Here is a 22,313-nt window from a genome sequence, read left to right on the forward strand (position 1 = left end):
TATGATTGGTTGCAATAGGGGAATGGTGAAATCCAGATTTTTAAAAAAAACTGTCAGATTCCTCATAATCATCTACAATACACTATTTCACAGTTAACCCACTTCAGAGTGAGATTTTTCAGTATAGCCCACTGGAGAGAAAGAGCATCACACTCATCTCTGAAAAAATTTTAGCAGCAGGTGGATAAAATGGGGGTAAAAGCCAAGAAGAACAGAATTTTAGGTTAACATTTGAATTCTGAAAAACACTTTGACTAGTTTTTCATGTACACGACTCAGCATCACACCAATTGCTTATAAAACCCCCCCAAACAGGTAATACTTAGTTTTGTTTAACTGTGCTTTAACTTTTCTCTAAAGTGGAGACAGCATTCATGATAAGCATAACCAAACTGATAGTTATGAAATGATGAGACCATTTAGACAGATGTCTGATTCTCCATGGGCATTTTTTCTCCAGGAGAAACAAGAAGAGCTTGCAGCTGTAACTGTCTTCTCTGAATTTATGGTAGCAGATCTGCCCACCTGGATTAGTGTCATCTGTCCTTTTAGAAAAATATCAGTGCCTTTAAGGCTTTCAAAGATAAATTATCTACGTGTAGAAAAGATTCCATGTTGACCTACTGATTTTTTTTTTCCATTAAGATAAACTCAAATGAGGATTTTCTTCAAAAGGGAAATTATATTTACAATTCCATCAAAACTATGCAATAAGAATTCTGAAAGCAACAAAAGCTACCACGCTTAACACTCTACAGACTGTCCATAAAAATTGCAAGGTCTTCCTAAAAAGACCTAAATTAAAGACAAATACATTATTATTGCAGCTGTGATATTTGGGCAGGATCACTAAATCTGTCCTGAATGAATGCTGGAGAAGTGGAACTCATTGAAGTGGAGTAGTTTGCAAGTAGCAGTAGATCTGTCCCTTGCAGAAGTACTCCAGAGCTGAAATAACTTAGCAAATACACCCAGTCTTACCCAGTCTTTGGGAAAAAAGACATGAACCACAGTTGTCAAATAACTTGCCCATTGGTTCAGCATCTGTACTTAAATAATACAGACAAAGCTCATATAAGGAGATCCTACACACAGATTCACTGCAGAGGACAGTGCTACAAACATCCCATAAAAGCATTAGCTCACGAGTTCAAGCTGGAAATGCAATGTACCACACGTACACTCAGACATTGGCACATAACAGATGGATGCCACTTTATGTGCAATGAATTTGCCTATCCAAATAAATAAACCCATTTAGATTTAGATTACATGAATAATGATTTATTAGATGATGAAGGGGTAAGAGTGCATGAGGGGGATGGTAGGGTGCTACTTCCTTCTCCTGGAGAGAAATATAGGTTTTACAGAAGGTAAGGAATGACAAACAAAATGCCTGTCTGTTCTTGGTAATGCTGGAAAGACCATCAGCTTCTGTCTAGAAGTCACATGAATATAAAACGTAAGAGATTAGCACAAGCTCTTCCTGTGATGTTTGACTAGTTACTCTCAATTTCTACAGAGATAAAAGAACAAAAGATCTCATAACAGAGGATTTTTGATGGATGGCAGGGTGAAGAAAAAAAAAAAAAGGAAAACCAAAATCTATTAATTACAGATTTTCATCAGCCCTGGATTAGAGGCCCCATCTTCTTTGAAGGTTCTAATTCACTGAAAGCAGTAAGTACTAGTGCTACAAAAAAACAAGAAAGAATGTAAAACTGCATTAAAATAACATTACCATTTTCCAAGTAACACTCCTAGCCACAGAACAGCTAATGTTCTTTTAATAATTTAGCTCTTTGCTTACAGTCTTCCCATGGCACTCAGTTAAACAGAAGAAGGTAAATTTAACCCAAGTTCCCATTGAGATAGCCTACAAGAAATGGGCAGTCATTGCTCAGGCTGTATTTCTCTAAACAGCAAACTGAAGAAGCCAAATATGATCTCACTTTATGTCTTCAGCAGCTGACACATCCTATGGAATGTGTGGTATATACCGAGAAATAAGCTGTTTTTTTCAGATGTGAAGAGATATAAATACCAATCCAAAGTTTTAACTTCATGTTTGTCTACCAGGATACACAAACAGAAAGAAATTTTTCTTTATCTAAACTGATTAGCGTTGTCAGTTGACTTTGATTATTACACTGAAAGGAAATAGAAAAGCTATTTATGCCCATAATGAGGAGAGAATAATTAGCTGAATCATGTATCAGTATTGTATACTTTTTTGTTTTGAGATTCAAATTACAAAAATTGTAAATTCAATTTTGTTAAAAATAAATCAAACCAAAACTTCAGATGTGATTGCTGTTATTACTGCTCATAAATATTTATTTCTCTCAAGAATAATACAGTCAATAGCCATCTACCTCCCATATCAAAACAGGCTGTTTTCCTCATGGGTGCTGAAAATGAGTTTTCTCATGAGTTGAGAATGTTGGTAGTCAGGAAGGATTACAGTCTCAGTCAAAAATAGAAAGAAAGCAAAAAAGAAAACACCTGGAAACTGAAAGATCAAATGCCAGTTTTGTCACTAGCAGTCTGAAGGAAGCATAGCTTATAAGCAATTTGTAAGGAGAGTCTTGAGAAGTTCCCTGCAAACTTGATAGTTGACAAATAAATCAAAGATTATAAATGGTCGACTGTCAGTACTCTTGCATAATTATTCACAATCAGGTTAAGACTGTTGGAGTCACAAGTGTCTTAAAATGGAAAAAATTAATACGCATAATCAACCAGCTACCACTCTTCCTCCTAATTCAGCCAAAATTTGATAGAAAGAAGACATCACTTCTGTAGAAGCACTATGTTAACTTTCCCAACAATCTCAACAGTAATTTATAAATGAAAATGCATTCTGTGATCCAGCTAACCTCTGAAGACATCTCAACAACATTTCACCTACTGGACTGAAAAAAACCTTTGAATTGTAGCACAATCCTACAGAAGAACCTACATTTTCACATACACACTTTATGCATTTACAGACATCTGGGTACACTATTCACGGTGGCATAAAAAAATGGATCTTACCACTGCAGCTGGAACTTGATGCATTTTTGCAGCTGGGGTTCCCGGGCGTGGATAAAACTGATTAATAAACAAGCTTGGAAACCTGTAATGTTCTACAAGTTTCATAGTTTCTTGAAAATCTTCATCTGTTTCTCCCGGAAAACCACAGATGATGTCTGTAGCAATTGTTATTCCAGGCACTCTGTAAAGACAACAGAAAGGTACACTGAACTAGGGACACAGAAAAATCTTGCTCCCTTAAAAGCTAGTGTACATAGACTTAAAACTCTTCAACTTTATCTACAGAAATTGAGACCTGAAACGAACTTTGGAACTTCTAAAACCTTTGCTTGGTAATGAAAAATTTGTTGGGTACAACAAGAGCACATGAAACAAGAAAGACACAACTGCAAGTCTTCAATTAGGACTGTGGCAGAAGACTGAAAGCATTCAAAATTATAGGTGATCAGCAGAGCTTATAAATTTCTTGAATTCTGATTGCTTGACCTACAAATTACATAACTTCTAAGAGTTAGCCAGTAGAATTTGTAAACTATATGATGTATTACAATGCTGCTAACAAAGTAGAACAGGCTATGCAGACAAGGGGACTGACATGACATACAACCTAGCAATTTTGAACAAAGTTGGCTTTGGAGCTAATAAGGCATTTGTTACTCACAAGTTAATTTCTAACTGCCTACTCCATTAAATCATCTAATGCCTTGCTTGAAAGGGAAAACAAAACACTTCAGTTTACAAATGCACAGGCACTGAGAGCTCTCTTGTTATTTAGCTAGGTCAATATTTCCTATGTGCTCTCCTTGGACTGAATATGCAGAACCCCTGAGTGCAGCAGCTTAAATGGATGCAGCTAAGAGATGCAGCAGTCGGTGTAGCATGGAGCACAGGAGGGGGGAAGGAAGGAGCTTTAAATTTACACATGGCACTTTAAATTGTGCCATGGAAACAGTCTTAGACACGGTGGTACCATGTCACTAAGCATTTTCCCCAGTAGATGTTGGAGCAGCAGTCCCTGCTAAGGTTGAGGCTTGAACCCAGACTGAGTTGGTGGATGCAGACCTCCAAGTCCCAAGCTGCCAGGAGTCCCTGGGTGCTCTCCCTGATGCCAGCAGAGATGGATCTCTGTCCTATAGCAGCTGGGGTGTCTTGGAAGAGCTATTCCTCCAAGTGGAGGAGGTACATGAGGAAATAAGCAATCTGTGCAGGATCTGAGAGGATGAAAGGGAGACAGGAAGGATCTTCCCTGCAACTCAACAGCTTGAAGAGCCTCTGCCCCCATCTGCAATAGAGAAGGTCATGCCAGCTCCCACTACCAAGGTAAGTGAAACCTCTGGAGAAGGGGAAGGATGAAAGCTGGCAACTTCTGACACCAAGGATCTTGCTCTCTACCCAAGAGCTTACAACCGCAAAACAGGTTCATCACCCTCAAAGTCAAAGAGGATCCAGATATGCCGACAAGCGAAGTATCTGATCCACCTAACCCCTAAACCACGCATAACTACCAGGAAGCAGCAGCGAGTAATCACAATAGGTGACACACTGCAGGACACAGGCACTCACCTGTCAACCTGAACAACCATCTAGAGAGGTTTGATGTCTGACAGGGGCCAGGATCTGGGCTCATCTGGCCCTCTGAGTGACACTCCCTGCTCTTATTTCATGTGGGCACAAATAATACTGTGAGTGGAAACCTGGACAATATTGAAAGTGACTACAGAGCTCTGGGGAGGCAGTAGTTACAGGGATCAGGGCTGAGGTGGTGTGCTCCTCATCAGGAAGCACTTTTTTACTGAGGCTGAATGGGCACTGGCATGTGTTGCCCAGGGAGGTTGTGGCGTCTCCCTTCTTGGAGATATTCCAAAGCTGCCTGGACATGGTCCTGGGTATTTGGTGTGAGGTGGTTTTGCCGAAGCAGGGGAGCTTGGCCAAAATGACCTCCAGAGATCCCTTCCAACCTCAAACCTTCTTTCATTCTGTGGCATCATCCAGAAAAATGGTATTACCAAGAAATTACGAATGAAAAACCAAGAAATTACTGCATGGTATTTACAGGGCAATCTGTGGGACTCAGAAGGTATCACCTCAGTTTTACAGATCTATCACTAGGCAGCTGGATGACCACTGCCCAGTGAGAAACTGGGAAACCACAGCAGTTTTGTATTCAGCCTGCTTGTGTCAAGTGGGAAAAATGATAAACCTCTTCTGCAAAGAGTAACAAATGTATAGTTCTCCCTCCTGACACAGATCAGATGGTATCTATAGCACAGAGTTGATTCCACACTCGCAGCAACAATGATGAACTGGAAAAAATGCAATTTATGATGAAATGTAAGAGCCTTTTAAAGATATTGGTGGTATCTGCCTTAAAGGTGGCCCTCGTTCAAATGGGGAAAATAGATGAGATGGCTTCCAGAGGTTTCTTCCACCCTAAATAATTCTGCAGTTCAGGCAAGGGAACAGCTGAGACAGCTCCTTTTATGGGTGAAGGGCATAAAGACCACTGTCACAAGCAAAGCTCACACCTGAGCTTCAGAAGAGGTCTCCAAGACTGCCTCAAACCTAAAGAAACGGCTGGAAGGCTTCTCTCCCCCTAATCAGGACAAGAAACAGTAGAATGATAAACACAAACCCATGTAATCCAAATTACATTTATAAAGTATTTGAAAGGCCAAAGAGAGATATCTCTTCTTATTATTGACCATAGAAAAAATAATGCTGTGGTTACAGTGGGTGAAGAAACTTGAGTGACAACAACTGAAATCAAAAACTTAACGTAACAACGAGCTCAACTGGAACAGGAGAATCTTGTTGGCAGAATTCCCAGTAAATGGGAAGCAGAGAACATTGTTCTTACTAATTTGATTTGGTGCAATATTACATAATGTATAGATCATATTAATCACAGAGGCCTTAATACAAACAGCATATGATAGCAAATATGTCTTGTGACTTTTTAAAAAAACTTGAAATAAATAAATATTTATATTTAAGTATTGGCAACGAACTTGTATTAAAGCAAATGCCTTGGACCTCCTTTTTACATGTGTGTGCATATAGATTTAGCTGCACAGGAATTTATTAGACTTTATATTATTGGAATCTTTTTTCACCTTTTCTTTATGAAAAACCTCCACAAAAGTAACCGAATTCTTTCAATTCCTCTTTGAGTTCCTGAGATCAGACTCCATCATCTGAGATGAAGTTAAAACAAGGCATTTGAATATGAAACTGAACATTTTTAAGGATTTGGTCCATTAAATGGGAAACACAAAGTGAATATTGCACAGAACAGGAAAAATCCCTAGAACTGATGGTTAAACAGCCTCAATTACCATTGCTTTCTTAAGACTTACAAACTGCAAGATACCAAGTTCTTCTTAGTGTTAAGTAACAGAAAATGAATTAGTTTAAGGTCTGAGTGAACAGATGAGCTGTCTTCTGCAGCATGATTTTGTTCACATCACAAATATCTTGTGCAGTAATAGTAAGCTCATGGAGTTAAAAGTACATTACTTTATAAATTAGTATCACATAACATCAGCTGCCATTTCTCAGATCATGAACAGAGCATTCATTATATTTGACAAAACCATTAAATTTAAGTTATTTTAACCATTTTAATGACCCTATTGGCAATGGTTAAAGCATTTATTACCAACGGAGGTAGTAATACTATCCTTTGTAAAGGTTTGGTTGTTTCTATAGCAACGTGAATTCAAAAGTCCAATCAAGATAGATACAATAAAATATGTTCTTTTTCTCCATAACACCAGTTGTCATTCTGTTAAAAGGAAATTACATATTTTAAAAATTCATAAACTTTACAAATGTCTAAACTCCATTTGGTGATAAGGTGTTAATTATCTTTGTAATTAGATTTCTTCCTGAATGGAATTATTACACACAAAGAAAAGCTTGGGTATGAAAGGAGAATAAGGACCACAGTGTATTCAGCAACAGCAATTAATTACAGTTCAATCCAGTATGACTGCCTAAAATATGACATTGCATAGTGCATTTTTGTACTACTGCTGATAATATTATTTAAGAAGTAGTTTAAAAGGGGAGAAAAGCATGAGATTTCACTCAGAATAAAATCCAGTTACTGACAAAAATCAAGCTCCATTAGCCTTTCTCAAAGCGCTGATGAACAAAAATAAGTACAATCAATTCTATGTGTGAAATACCATTTCTTAGTGAAGAGGAAAAAAAGAAATAAATGCAGACAAATGTAAAGCTCATCTAGATTTGAAAATTAAAATATCTTTTCTCTGACAATATGAAAGAAAGCAGCATAACATTCCTTATTGCATGGATTTAGATGATGTTTAAAAAATCCCAGCTATAAAGTATGATGCGAAATTACAAAATAAATTTTTTTGTGCACCACCCAATATTATATTGCTTTTTGAAATGAAATGCAATTTACTCTGAAGAAAACAAACAAACAAACAAACAAACAAAGGTGCTGGACATCCCCAGTAATTGTTTTGTAACATTTATTACATTAATGTATCTACAGTAAGTCTAAAAATTCAACAAATGTTTTCCAGGTTCAGTATAGAAGGTCCACAACACATTGTTCAGTGAACCAAGGATACACAGTGGTCCTTTTGAAAGACAAAATTATTTTTAAAAAGAAGAAAACTGCTTCAAACATACAGAAGTCTGGATGCTCCTTAAAGCTTAGCTAATGGAGGTGTTCAGTCTGTTTCAATACTTCCATGCATACAATGACTTAAACTTTGCCACCCATTTTAAAGCCCAATAATCCTGACAAACACATAGATTGTGCACAGTTATCTCTTCTTGCAATCTTAAGTCTTACACAATATTTTTCTCTAAAGACATACGTGATTGTCTCCATTCACTCAACTTCAGAAACAAAGGAAAAAACAGAATCCCAAGTCAACTCTCCGTTCATACAAAAAATCATGGAGTTTCAGAAAAAGATGAATTTGAGGGTTAACTGGTGCCATGTGTAAGATGGTACAGCCCTAACACCTCAAGTTCCTCTCCTTTATGTCCTTCTACATGGATAAATCAATTCCATTTACTCCAGTAGATTTATACTTTGTCATCTTGCAAGAGACCAGTAACACAGCTATCATCATCTTGGGCATTCTGACCATCCATAAAGAAGCACCTACTTCACCTTTGAGTAAACAAGTGTCTATTTTAGTGTGTTGCTGTAAGAAACAGCACGGCTAGAAATTATCATGAACAACCGTGGAGCGTAGAGATATCCAAAACCTCAGAGAGGAGGAACAAAATGCCTTTGAGAGAACATAGAAGAAATGCAACATCTTAACCCTCAGCTTGGAGAGGAATGAAGTCAGTCTCTTAGGTCAGAGAAGAAAAGCATTCTACTTCCCAAACGAGTGGCTGATGCCAGGAAGGAAAGTTGTAGCTAAGTAAAGAATATGCTGAGGGTAACTACTGCCCTGTGAATTGCCTCCTCACAGCTCACAGGTATCTAAATTATCACTAAACAAGCCCAGAAGAATAAATCAGTCTGAGGTAAGCTTTGTGCTATATTACAGCTAAGTAGTTCCTGGAGCTCTGATTGCTCAGGTATCTCTGTTGCACATCACTAACCAGCAAACAGTGCAGTCATAGCCCCACAGTGACAAGTTTCTTCTTCCCAGGGGACTTAGAATCATAGGATCATAGAAAGTTAGGGGTTGGAAGGGACCTTGAAAGATCATCCAGTCCAACCCCTTGCCAGAGCAGGGTCACCTAGATGGGGTCACACAGGAATGCATCCAGGTGGGCTTTGAATGTCTCCAGGGAAGGAGACTCCACAGCCTCCCTGGGCAGCCTGGGCCAGTGCCCTGTCACCCTCACAGTGAAAAAATTCTTCATAATATTTATATGGAACCACTTATGCTCCAGTTTATAACCATTGCTGCTTGTCCTGTTGTCAGTCACCCCTGAGAAAAGCTTTACTCCATCCTCCTGGCACTCACCCCTTAAATATTTATAAATATTAATGAGGTCCCCCCTCATTCTCCTCTTCTCCAAGCTGAAGAGCCCCAGCTCCCTCAGCCTTGGTCGCTCTGGACTCTCTTAAGCAGTTCCCTGTCCTTCTGGAACTGAGGGGCCCAGAACTGGACACAATATTCCAGATGTGACCCCACCAGGGCAGAATAGAGGAGGAGGAGGAGAACCTCTCTCGACCTACTAACCACCCCCCTTCTTATGCACCCCAGGATGCCATTGGCCTTCTTGGCCACAAGGACACATTGCTGGCTCATGGTCATCCTTCCATCCACCAGCACCCCCAGGTCTCTTTCCCCTTCACTGCTCTCCCACAGCTCAGTCCCCAACCTGTACTGGTACCTGGGGTTATTCTTTCCCAGATGCAAGACTCCACATTTGGCCTTGTTGCAATTCATCAAATATATCCCTGCTCAACTCTCCAGTCTGTCTGGGTCCCTCTGCATGGCAGCACAGCCTTCTGGGGTGTCAGGCACTCCACCCAGTTTTGTGTCATCAGCAAACTTGCTGGTAGTACACTCTGTTCCCTCATCCAGTTCATCAATAAATATATTAAATAGTACTGGTTACCAATGACAGAGAAAACAGAAGTGGGTCTAGCAGTAACAGGAAAGTATGGCAGATATTCCAGTGACAGTTTCCACAGAGCAATCCACCAACAGAGGGAGTTAGAAAACTCTTGATGCAAGGTAAGTTGGGAGTGAAATTCAAAATCCCTGGGTCATTTGATTTAGGAAAGAGATAAATATATCAAGACGCCAAAAATAAAACAGTAACAACCCCCCAATCACCTATGTTCGCAGAACCAGATGTCTAAGAAAACTAGCAGCAAAAGTGTAAAACTTGCTGGGATTCAGGTGTTACACAGATCATTTCATGTGGTTATAGTCAGACAAACATTTCCTTTAGTAATAACCATTACAAACCAAGTACATGCACGCTCAGGGAAGAAATTATGTAAAGAAGCTAAAAGGCTATTCATCAGCACCTTCACTTACTCATGTTGAAATTCTTTTGCATGATCACATGTTCTTCCCACTTCCCCTTCAGTAATTAACTTTTAAATCCAGCAATGACTTAAAACCACCAACTCTTAACCAAGATCTCCCACCTCCAGACCTCCCAGTACAACAAAATACTCAATTAGAGTAAATGAATATGAATAAATTTAAAACACTTCTGTTCTGTTCTTACACAGAGGTACAAGACCTGTCTGGGAAATCTTTAGTACTTAAAATCAAAACAAAACAAAAGTGATGCGCTAGCAACTTCTTGTTTCTTAACTTAGAAATTTGCATTGAAAAAATGTTAGGGCAAAGAAGTGGCATTCTTATGAAAATAAAACAAACGTTCTCTGAAATGTTACGTTAGTCTTACACGTTATTTGAGGGTATCTGAGAGATGATCTATCAAGCATATTAACAGAATCTAACAGGCATCTATTCCTGCCATTTTGCCTTGGAGATGAAAGAAATGTTTGCACCATCCCCGTGACTACACACAGTCCCATAGAAGCCCTTTTCCCCCTTTCTTTTTTCTCTGCAAGGCCTAGTCTTGTGGGATTTCTGACTTAATCTTGAGTCACTAAGGAGTCACATGAGCTGGAGCTCGCACTAGAGAAACAGACTACTCAGCTGGAAGCACTGTCTCTTTGAAAGGCTACTAACCACATGAAACCTCACTCTACCTCTCTCTTGACTATATGGAGACTGACCTGAGAATGAAGCCACAGGAAGATCTCCACACTTTCAGAAAGGGATTCGTCCTACTTCTGAAACCCTTCTTCACTTCTCTCTCTCTCTCCGTGGACTATCAATGGAGCACAGCACGATATACTCTTAGTTTAGGTGTCTCGAGTTAGGAGAGAAAACCTGAACATAATTTCTGAAGCAAGGGGTTTTCAATCTTTTTCAGTTTACAATTTACCTGAAACTATGCAATGGATGTACACACTCTAATAAAGGGATATCCACTGGCAATGTTTTTCTTAGTAATCTTTTCCATATGAATTTAAAAGTAGTCCAGGATGTGCAAGTTCAAAACCCCTGCCGCAGAAAAAAGCTCTTTTAAACCATCATATCAATTGCTCAACTGATTTACACATGGAGTGAAAAGGGAGAGTACCTCGTCTCAATGAGAAAAGACATTTCATAAACAGATCTGTGTGAAGCCTTTTAAATGATAACAGACCAAACTTTATGGCTAGATACAAACTATCATTTGGTAAGACTGCTTATCCAAATGCAACTATATGTATATTAAGTACCGTACTATATCGTACATATATTAAGTATATGTACTATATAAGTATTAATACGAATATTAATACTTACAAAACTGATGCAAGAAAAAAACAGTACTATCAAATTCACCACAGAAATTATTAATTCTTATATAGAATTCTATTTAATGCTGCCATTTCCTTTTCCAGTGTTCAGTTGCTTTAGATACATAATGACATCATCAAAATTGACAGGAGATTTTGTATCTGAAGGCAAGATGAGTAGGGAAGATTCAATTGTACCTTCTCATAAAAGACACTTAAATACTACTATAAAATTTAGCAATAGAAGTACAGATGGGAAGACAGGACAGAATTTTCAGACTGAAATACAATCTAAAAGAACAGAGAGGTGGCAAGATATTAGAGTGAACATGGCCAGGGAGTCAGACCTCAATAAAATAATGTCGAAGTAGTACCAATTTCTGCTCATTGATAGTATTTGACTTCAAGCTTTGTTTAAGTCTGAAGGATCTTATCTTTGCTTCTACCAAACTGTCCATCAGGTTGAGCCAATTAAAAAGATAAATATACTGCATTTTGATTGAAGTCTAATAAATGTGTAATAAACTGCACCACAAAAAAATAAACACATATTACACCCGGATGCAGTGTGCCAGATACAATCACACAGAGAAATGGGTGTAAGCTGTGGCCTCACTCTAAAAGAGAGAGCCACTTATATTCACTGCAAGAAAAAAGTTTATTTAATAAACTACCATGCTAAAACTTCGTTATTTTTAAACTGTGTTGCATGTTCATGATTCAAGCCTTCTTTTTCTGTTTACTTTTAACAAATTTGGTCCTGTTTATGGTGTATATATTTCTATTAAATGCAATAGCATGAGACTCTACCCTGGCAGGACACCTGCTAGCATCTTTTATCAATGTACGTGTTCCCACTGCAAAGCAATTGTATTATTTCAAATATTTCAAAAAATTCTCTATTACTGCCTAACACAACTCCAGGTTGTCTTACAGATCAGTTCTTCACTTTACTGGCATCAAAGTGAAGATAACTTTATGCTGTTATTGTTTGTAGAAGTCTATAATGGCTTCATTTATAAGTCAGTTTGTTTCCTTTCACTGACTACTAGCAGATGCTTCAGTAAGTGATACTTTGTTTATGTGTGTAAAGTTTAAGGTTATTTTTTAAAATTTCACAGCTTCAAAAGGGATGCCTAGAACACAAGAAACCAGACACAGAAATTGCAATGGCTTATTGTTTATATGTTGGGGTTTAAAAAAAAAAAAAAAATCAGACAAACAAAACCCAGACATGACCAGAGAGAAATCCCCTAGAGTATTTCTTCAGAGTACCTTTGCGGGTTTCCCTGAAAAGGGCTATATATGCACATACACACATAGGACAATAAGCAGCAAGACCATAAATCCTACCATTTAATTTGGTGGTGATTCATAGTGAAACACTTCAAATTTCAGGGGTAGCATAAATGACACATTAAGCCTAGCCTTATAGCTAAAGAGTCACTACATGCATTCTCCTTTTTGTGTACCACACCACCCTGCAGGCTGCTCATGCTGGTGATTCCCACAGGGAACACATTACACTTTGTGATTTGCAGCACCTTCCAGCTGATCTGCAAGTGCAGCTTAAGAGGTTGGTTTTGAACTTCGTAGTCATTAGTGGTTTTAATGCAAGTCACTTTCCAAAGGCTGTACGATAATAGCTGTGATCAAGACGCACAGTCTAACAGCTCTCAGAGCTTAGCTGAGAGTGAGAATGGGTATTTGTTATGACTGTTCTTTCCCAAACCCACTTCTTGCTCCCAAAAGAGCTCTTTCAGAACCTTGGCTGAATGACACCTGGAGGCAGCTAGGTGACCCAATTTCCAGAACTGAACTTGAGAAGGTACAGGTAAGGAGGACTCCACGCGAGCAATGATTGGGTTTGTCCTTGTTGTTAGGGAACAGCGACCTAGATAAAAGTGTATTTCATAATTAGCACAGCTCATGGCCTGAGGATCAGGAAGTATACAGAGTGTTAGGTCTCTTTAAACAATTATAGTGAAGGTTGCTAGAGTTCCTACTAGATACAGCCTAAATGTTTTATAAGAAACATTATAACACTTCCCATTATCTATTTTCTGATAAAAAACATAAAGGCTTGGACTAATTTTATTCAAACACAAGGTGTTCTACTCTTCTCATAAAAATGAAACATTTTACAGAACTTCATTACAGGTTTATAACTTCAGATCACTATTGTTTTATGATTAAAAAATGAGTGACTTAAGACAGAAAGCTCAACATCCTTAAACTTCATTTCCATTCAATCTCTAATAAATACCATCTGCTGTGTACTTTAGGGATATAATACCCGTCAAAAACTCAGCCGTATTATGAGAACCGGCACCAAGTTGATCTGAAATGCATATTTGAACAGATGTGTTTAAATTACATCTCTCTGTCTATCCACACGCATAAATTCAGAATAAGCGTGTGTTGATTTAAAATGCATAAAAAAGGGATTTGGAGATGCATCAAAAGTGAACAGCATCTCAATGGATCAAGGCTCACATTACTAAAGGTCATCACTAAAAATAAAGTTTGAATTTATTAAGGTTTGCACCAGGGAACTGTTCTTGGGAACTGACTTAATGTTTGCTGCACTAAAGCAGCCATTGAATTTACACTGATTTTCTATGACCCTTCACTGTATAACATTAGAGCTGTCAGGCATGGTCAGAAATAATAGGATCTCAGCCCTGGGTAGCTGAGAATATGTAGACTTTTTCTCAGTCTGACCCAATGCTTATCACCAATGCTTAACATCTTGGGCTCTGAGGACCTATCCAACTCTGTTTCAGTGCCATTTAGCTCCTCAATCTGACATTAGAGATCAGGCATATAAAACAAAATTATTAACATGCCTTTTGGTATGATGAAACCAAATGAAAAATTGCAAGCAGTACTCCATTAACAAATGCTAATTAAATAAAACTAAACCTTTCTGAACTTGGTTTTCCCCCTCTATTATCTATAGCCCTGTAAAGTGTAAGGGACCTTGACAGGACCAAAGAGCCTCTTTAAGCCCAGGAGTCAACTGCTAGCAATGGGCAGCAGCAGCCCAGGGAAGCATTTAATATGTAGGATCCCTCGGAATCCATTTCTCCTTCCAACAATTGGATTTTGTCAGAGGTTTTTTTTGCAACGAGCAGCCTGTGGGCTTCTCCATTAATTTGTCAAGCCTTCCTTTGAAGCTAAATTCCTCCACACTCTAATGGCTTGGAAAAAAAAAAAAAAAAAGGAAAAAAGGAAAAAAGAAAAAAAGAAAAAAAGAAAAAAAGAAAAAAAGAAAAAAAGAAAAAAAGAAAAAAAAGAAAAAAAGGAAAAAAAAAAAAGTGTCTCTCTACAGAGCTTGCCACTTGCCACTTGATTCCATCAACTCCATTTTTGTTAGACTGGGAGATATCTGTAACAACTTTTTCCACCTTATTGGTACTCTTTATGATTTTACTGACCTCTGTTCTAGTCCCTCTCAATTAGCACTTTCCTAGACTGAAGAGTCCTTAATTTTCTTTGTGTGACAGATCTGTCATATCTCTGATCATCTTTGTTTGTCTTCATAGTTACATTTCGCATTGTAACACGTCCTTTTTGAGAGGGGTGTTGACAGCATTTAACAAAATGGGCACAGTGAGATAAAAACCTCTTTAAGTATTGAATTTAGAGAAGTTATTTGCTTTTTTCATTTTTCTTTCAGTTTTGGGTTCAATTTTTATTCCTAGTAACCAGGTAGCCAAAGGTATTAACAGTTGTTTATTTGTAAGAAATTAGAAGAACAGCACCGGTAAATATTCCACACTTAGAGAAATATTACACCCCCAAATCATTAAAATACACAACATTTAAGGCAGCCCCATGTTCTGAAATTTACTTTGAGAGCACTGTCTGCAATAGCAACAACAAACTGGGAAAAAATCCCTTGACAATAAGATTAATATTAAAACTCAGAAAAACTGGACTCATATTCATGCTTTCCCCTGCTGTGGGAAAACAGAAACTGCCACAAAAGAGATGGAGAAAAATTCTCACTTCCACAGAGACACAAACATTACACTGAGTTCCACTCTATGTGCTTCACCTGAGGTATCTGGCTTTACCAGCATATCCATATCTTCTACAAATAGACATCAACCTTCTCTTGCTGAGCTATTACTGAAAACATAACTGTCATTACAAGAGACTGATCAATGAATACATCATCTGAAAAATTAAGCTGGGCAGAGACGCCATCTGAAAAAGCCAAGGACTGTGCAGCTGGCTTTGGCTGGATATTAAGTAGTTGGGGAGCAATAACCCTCTCATTTATTTTTTTTCCCCTCAGGGTATGAATTTGGTGGAAGTGAACAACTTCCTGCAGAAACACACTGGCTAGATGAAGTTTTAGAAAACAAGTAAGCTAGAACAGGCAACAAAAAGAAGGCCAAGAACATTTCAAAGCCAGGCCAAAACCAGCTATGTGGGGCAGTTGTCAAAGGAATAGTACCATGGCAAGTTGGAAGACTTCAACAGAGAATTTAACATCTATCTGAAGCAGAACCAAGAATGGATCAAGAAAATGAAGAACTAAAACTGCCACTGGGCCAGTTTTATTCCAAGGTTTGGCTTCAAGATCATTGATATTAAGACATTCTGCAGTGGAGAGAGAAGAGAATGGCTCCTGGCAAGACAGACATTAAACCAAGGCAAATTTTGAGGAAAACATGCTTAGCTCAAAAGAGTTAGCCCAGAACAGCTGACAGGTTAAAGAGAGACAAAATTCTCTCACATCACAAGATGGAATTGTCTAGCCACAGTTTGGCTGGATGATTTTTGTCCTACACATTTGTGAGTAATCATCACATAGAAGGCTTTCCAGTTGCAAACATCTACACGGGAAGGATCAAGGTTGTGGAGGAAATGGCAGTTAATAAGACATGAATGATGTGTGCTAATTTAACGTAATCTCCACCCCATTTTCTACGTACTTAATGAAATCTAATTAATACCATACCAGCTGATCATCCAAAACACAGCAGCTTATTGCAACATGCTTATTGACAGAGCACTTACAAAAGGTGATATTATAATTAAATAGCAGATGAGAGAGAGAGAGGCAGGCATGTTGGCTAGGACAAGGTTTTAGCATCTGTAAGAAGTTTTCCTTATTGCCAGCCAGAGACACTTAAAACATAATTCATTCACTCTTATTATAATAAAAAAGTGCTGCAGTTTTCCATCAGACAGTTGTTGCTGTACATTGCTATTTATACCTAAAACTGCCTCTTCTTCAGAGGCAGTATCCCTCATGAAATGCAAGCTATTTTTGAGAGATGCTTTCCACTTACAAATGTAGGATACAATTACATCTGAAAACAACAGACTTTGAATGTTTTAAGTATGGAAGCAATTACTAATGGTGTTCAGTCAATTTGATATTTAAGAGGATGGATTCTGAAAATAAGAATAGAAAAAATATCAGAACAGCATTTTGGAAAGTGATAGCTATAATTCTGCATCCTTACTCAGAGATGTTCATACATATGTTCCTATCCTATGAGGAGAGGCTGAGGGAGCTGGGGCTGTTCAGCCTGGAGAAGAGGAGGCTCAGAGGAGACCTCATCACTCTCTACAACTCCCTGAAAGGAGGGGGTAGCCAGGGGGGGGTTGGTCTCTTTTCCCAGGCAACTCTCAGCAAGACAAGAGGGCACGGTCTCAAGTTGTGCCAGGGGAGGTTTAGGTTGGACATTAGAAAGAATTTCTTTACTGAGAGGGTGATCAGACATTGGAATGGGCTGCCCAGGGAAGTGGTGGATTCTCCATCCCTGGAGATACTTAAAAAGAGACTGGATGTGGCACTCAGTGCCATGGTCTGGTAACTGCAGCGGTAGTGGATCAGGGGTTGGACTTGATGATCTCTGAGGTCCCTTCCAACCCAGCCAATTCTATGATTCTATGATTCTATGATACCTGCAGACTTAATACATGTGGCCCAGATAGCTTTTAGGACTAACAGCTGCATAGAGGATGTAGAGGACTGGAAAATGTTTCCACATAGGCTTGAGATTTATGGTGGAAGAAAGGAAGATCTGGTTAGTCAAAAACTTTTACTATCACTGATGAAAAATTTTGTTCTCCTTCGGGAGCAATAGTTGTGCATGGTTGTATGGAAAAAGGTTGCACAGGGAACTACCACTTCTGTGAACAAGCATAAAAAGCAAATTTGAACAGTAACAATAAGTTTATCTGTTCTAAAAGTAAGTTCCATATTTGGCTCTACATCCCACATCTACATTCTCCCCACCTCATAAAGATTCAAAGCTCCTATCATGTAACTTCAAAGTTTTTCAGTCTTACTTTGTGCTACACCAGCAAAGGTGACAATGCAGCCTCAAAACTTAAAAAAAAATAAACTGTGATACAAGCACTGAGATGTACACAAAACACAATCATATACAGCTTCAGAATTATATTTTCACAGGTAACATTTCAAACTCACAAGCGATTCTATTTCCTCATTAGGTCAAGACCAGAGCTTAACTTAAAAGAAATTCAGTGTACTTTACAAAAGAAAATGTGGTAAGATAATGTAAATCATATTCTCAATCACCACAATGCAATCTAACTTGGATCACTGGCAAACAGAGAATTTACTTTGCAAGAATTAGTTAAAATCTGGAGCAAATTTTCCATAGTAAGTGTGTATAAAGAATTCTTCATTTGCGTAGAAAAAAAAAAAGAATGGTATACAGAAAAAGCTGGATATGACTATTAAGCTATATAGGCATCAGTGGAGTGACAGCATATGACAAATACTGTCTGTAGATCACTGTCACATGTCATTCATTATATTTTTTCTTAGCAACCTGAATTTAAAGAAAATTTCTCGCCCATTCCTACTGGAGCAGGTTTAAACTGCAGAATTAAATGAAGTCAATACAGAAGGACCTGAAAAATGTTTAAAATTAATGGAATTAGGTGGTTATATATACGCAATTTTGCAAGCTGAAGACAAGTCTCAATGTAATAGTTTACCATGAAGTCTCCTTGTTAAAGCCTATGTAAACGTAGTAGTTTTAAATGTGCATACTAAGACATAGGAGTAGAATACAAAGATTAATTACATCAGACCAATGGAAACAGGAATGTTTCCATTCAGACCGTAAAACTGAAATAAATTTTATCAAATCACATAATGTTTCATGATGACTTTTGGGCATCAGTTAAAGAACCTGGAAAGGGTGCCAAATGCCTGCCAGGCAAAACAGAGCCTTTTGGCTCTACAATACCAACACGAGACATGAAGAATTCTAAGGCAGAAAGATAGACTATTCACAACATTGATGCAAACATTAAAATCCCAAGCTGATATGAAGTGTCTGGGTATAGCTTGGTGGGCCTATCATGGACACTGGCTTTTTAACCTTGAGAAAAAACAGAAGGTACTATATAAAAGGAGGTTTAAAGGAAGAAGTGGCAAATTACAATCCTTGAGGATGAAATATGCTGTATATCAGACAATTTAAGCTCATTTATTATGTAGAGAATATTGAACAACTTATGCAAAGCTTTATTTATGTATCAGCATTCCAAAAATGCTTATTTCATGTGGGTGGGAGGTACAGACATTTTTAAAGTGGGTACAAAAAGCCCTGAATATCATTAGAAATTACTTATTGGTGTAACTTTTAAGTCAACTAATGGAAGGTGCTTCATCCTCTGTGATCTATTGTGAGCCTTTATATTACAACCCCTCCCTTCTGGCTCCAGTGCAGTACTGAAATTCTTGGGATTTCAGTAGGTTGGATTAAAGCTAAGATGAGCAGAAGACAGAGTAATTAAGCATCTCATTAAATGTTTTTATAGGGTTTTACCTTAGCAGAAAATAATAGCATTTTAAAATATTTATTTCATTTTGCAGTTCTCAATTTCTAGGACGCTTGTATTTTCTTGTACAAGTTATCTCAGTTTTCAGCCTAAAATAGGCTTAAATGTTAGTATTTCAATTGTTAGGATAAAACCAAATATTGAAAACTTAAAAAAATTACAAAAAAAAATATAAAAATTACAATCTCTTTGCCATTTGGATAGGTGCTAACAAAAAAAAAAAAAAAAAAAAAAAAGGCAGCCACATTCAAGGGTGAAGACAAAAACTAGTTACCTACCAACACACCACTTTACAAGATTTGGTGACCATCAGCCATCATAAGGACGTAAAGAAATAATCCAAACAAGTGGAAGTAATACTTCTAATTTCTTTAATCTTAAATTTATTCTAAAAATTATCCTCTAGGGGAAGCACAATTGCTCCCTGCTAATTTCTAATCAATGTTAACTATCCAGGGATTGAAGGCATATACCTAATGGGAGAATACAAAGTTTAAATTATCAGCTTTTAAAGTTTTGTTTCAAGAGGTTCTGTACTGAGTATCAGACTTCTAAAACATGTTATCCTTCTTCTAGTCTTAGAAAAACTTGTGGCACAGTTAATAAAATTGCTCTGTTGAAATCCATAATTTATGACCACAGTCAAATGTTAAGATATTTAACTACAACAGTTAAGTGATTCCATAACACTGCATGCACCGAACCCCAATGCTGATAAAAGTAAAAAAATTGTGCCCAAAATTAGTTTCTTGTCCTACAGGACTTGATTTACAAACAATTACAAGTATCTTTCTGGTGACAACTATTAATTAAAGAAATGTCTCTCCCACAATATTCGAATCACAATGCACTGCCACACTCAAGATGTTAATTTTCTACACTGACACACATAAAGTTAAGGCTTATCTATTGTACTTACTAAATACAACCATCAAACAAAAAAACCCCAACCAATTACAAATCTGCATTTTCCATTTTGGTGCATTTAAACTCCAATTTTCCTTTGCCTGTGTCTGCTCAGCTATTCTCACACCAATTCTAATTATCACAGATCATACTACACTACAGTAAAGTAAGCTTCAGACTCCTATTTATACATAGGCTCCAGTAGCTGATACAATGCTGTGGCATAACTCCCAAGCCACTGATCCTGGTTGATTGTAAAACACATTATACTGTGCAGTGGTTACAGCCTAGTCCTACCAGAACTATTTAAAAAATATCAAGTAGGTGAGGAAACAGGAAGCAAGCAAGGATTAAAAGGAGATTTAACAGAATCTTTATTTGGTTGCTCTGGTTTTGAAACAATAAACGTTTCGAACTATTATACCATTAAAAAAAGGTATCTCCAGTGCTATATTTCTTCCCAGTTCTTAGAATTTTACAATCACTGTCATCACACAATTACAAACTTAAATTAAAACAACTAAGTGAACGACACATTTTATTCTCCCCCATTGCAAAGTATGTGGGTACATGATAAATGACAGACATAGGTGAAATGAAACAGAAGTCTGGTCCTGTAATTGTTCCATGTCACAACCAGTGCCTCTAGATATATCATCTAAGCAGAGGGAGATCAGTGGGAGATCCAAGAGAATAAGCTACATGGAAAAACAGTTTGCTGGCCACAGTTCAGAGTTCAGCTGACTGCCATAGCAATCTTTAGGATAGTACATGAGACAAGTACTTCCAAAACCTTAAACCAGCGTTATGGTAGTAGCCATCCCATCACTGCAGAGAAATCATGACACTCCGATCTTTAAACCTGAACCCACAGTTTGTCTCTCTCTGCAGATTCTTGGAAACAGCCAGTTCCTGACATACAGGGGCTCTTCTCACCAAGCACTAGGGCTGAAAAGGAACTGTGATGTTACTGTAGGACATACACACATCAAGAGATTCAGCAGCAGAGCTACCACCAACCACACGACTAATTTTTCTTATGTGGTGTTTGGACCTTCTGTAAATGCACTGAAGGGGTGACAAACTGGCACAGGCTGCCCAGTGAGGCTGTGGAGTCTCCTTCTCTGGAGACACACAAAACCTGCCTGGACACACTCCTGTGAGGCCCAGCGTAGGTGATCCTGTTCTGGCAGGGGAGGTTGGACTCAATGATCTTTCGAGGTCCCTTCCAACCCCTAACAACCTGTGATTCTGTGCAATGCTAATGCTGAAATTTGACTCAACAAAAATCCTACAGTAGAAGTGAAATAGCACAGAGAGATCACTTCGGTGGGGTTTTTTGGTATATGAAGCTTTTTGTTGGACACTGATTCAAATCTGTTGGGGTTATTAAGGTCCAAAATTTATTACCCCAGAGTTGACTCCAATTCTATATGGAATCACTTTCTGATCCCAGAATTTGTCTCTCCTGCTAAGGGTCATGGCTCATTTGAAGGCCAAGGAAGGAGGCATTTGACACTGCAAGACGGAAGGCAATTAATTTCTGTGACCTCTGGGTTTTACCAATAAAACTCCAGATTTAAGAAGAAATTGAGACACTCTGGCTTTATATTCTTCTATGCATAAGGTGTTTAGACACAGTAACTTATTTTCCAGCTTGAACTTGCATCTGAGACACTTTTGTGGTAAGAGAAGAATTTACATTGCTTCTTGTGCTTTTCCCTATGACTGTATTTTCAGTATCATCTTCCTCTTATAAAGTAATTTAACAGCTGCATTGTGGCATTTTTTTCTTACTAAATAAAACCAGAGTTATACATCACCATGAGGTGCAAAGTACAAAGACAAAAAAAATTCCAAGTGCAAAAGTTAAGTGAATCATTTATGGAAAGCAAACCTTCATCTGCTGTAGCCATTACTCGTATTCACTTTTAAAATGTTGAGTTTGCAATTACTTTGCCATAGAATAGATAAGAAGTTCAAAACTATAAATATCATTGTCATTATAGAGATGTGAATAATCAACAACTTAGAGACCAACATAAGATGAAGATAAATACAAAACTGAGATTCACAGCAAGGACGAGTGTAACATCAAATATTTGTTTTAAATAAAGAGTAACTTATGTAAATGAAATTATCTTTTATAATAAATGCAGTTATTAAAAACAGAATCTACTGTAAAAATACT

General features: G+C 37.8%; 1 protein-coding gene across 5 annotated transcripts in view; it reads right to left on the minus strand.

The window, feature by feature from the left end:
* CDKAL1 (CDKAL1 threonylcarbamoyladenosine tRNA methylthiotransferase) overlaps positions 1-22,313 on the minus strand; it is a 384,171-nt gene that overhangs the window by 102,002 nt on the left and 259,856 nt on the right. For all 5 annotated transcript variants that reach the window (XM_071736322.1, XM_071736325.1, XM_071736324.1 and 2 more), the window contains one exon: positions 3,040-3,220. In XM_071736322.1, the coding sequence (XP_071592423.1) occupies positions 3,040-3,220 (181 nt within the window). The remainder of the gene's footprint in view (positions 1-3,039; positions 3,221-22,313) is intronic.

The sequence above is a fragment of the Heliangelus exortis genome, chromosome 2 (assembly GCF_036169615.1).
Source record: "Heliangelus exortis chromosome 2, bHelExo1.hap1, whole genome shotgun sequence".
Lineage (NCBI taxonomy): Eukaryota > Metazoa > Chordata > Aves > Apodiformes > Trochilidae > Heliangelus > Heliangelus exortis.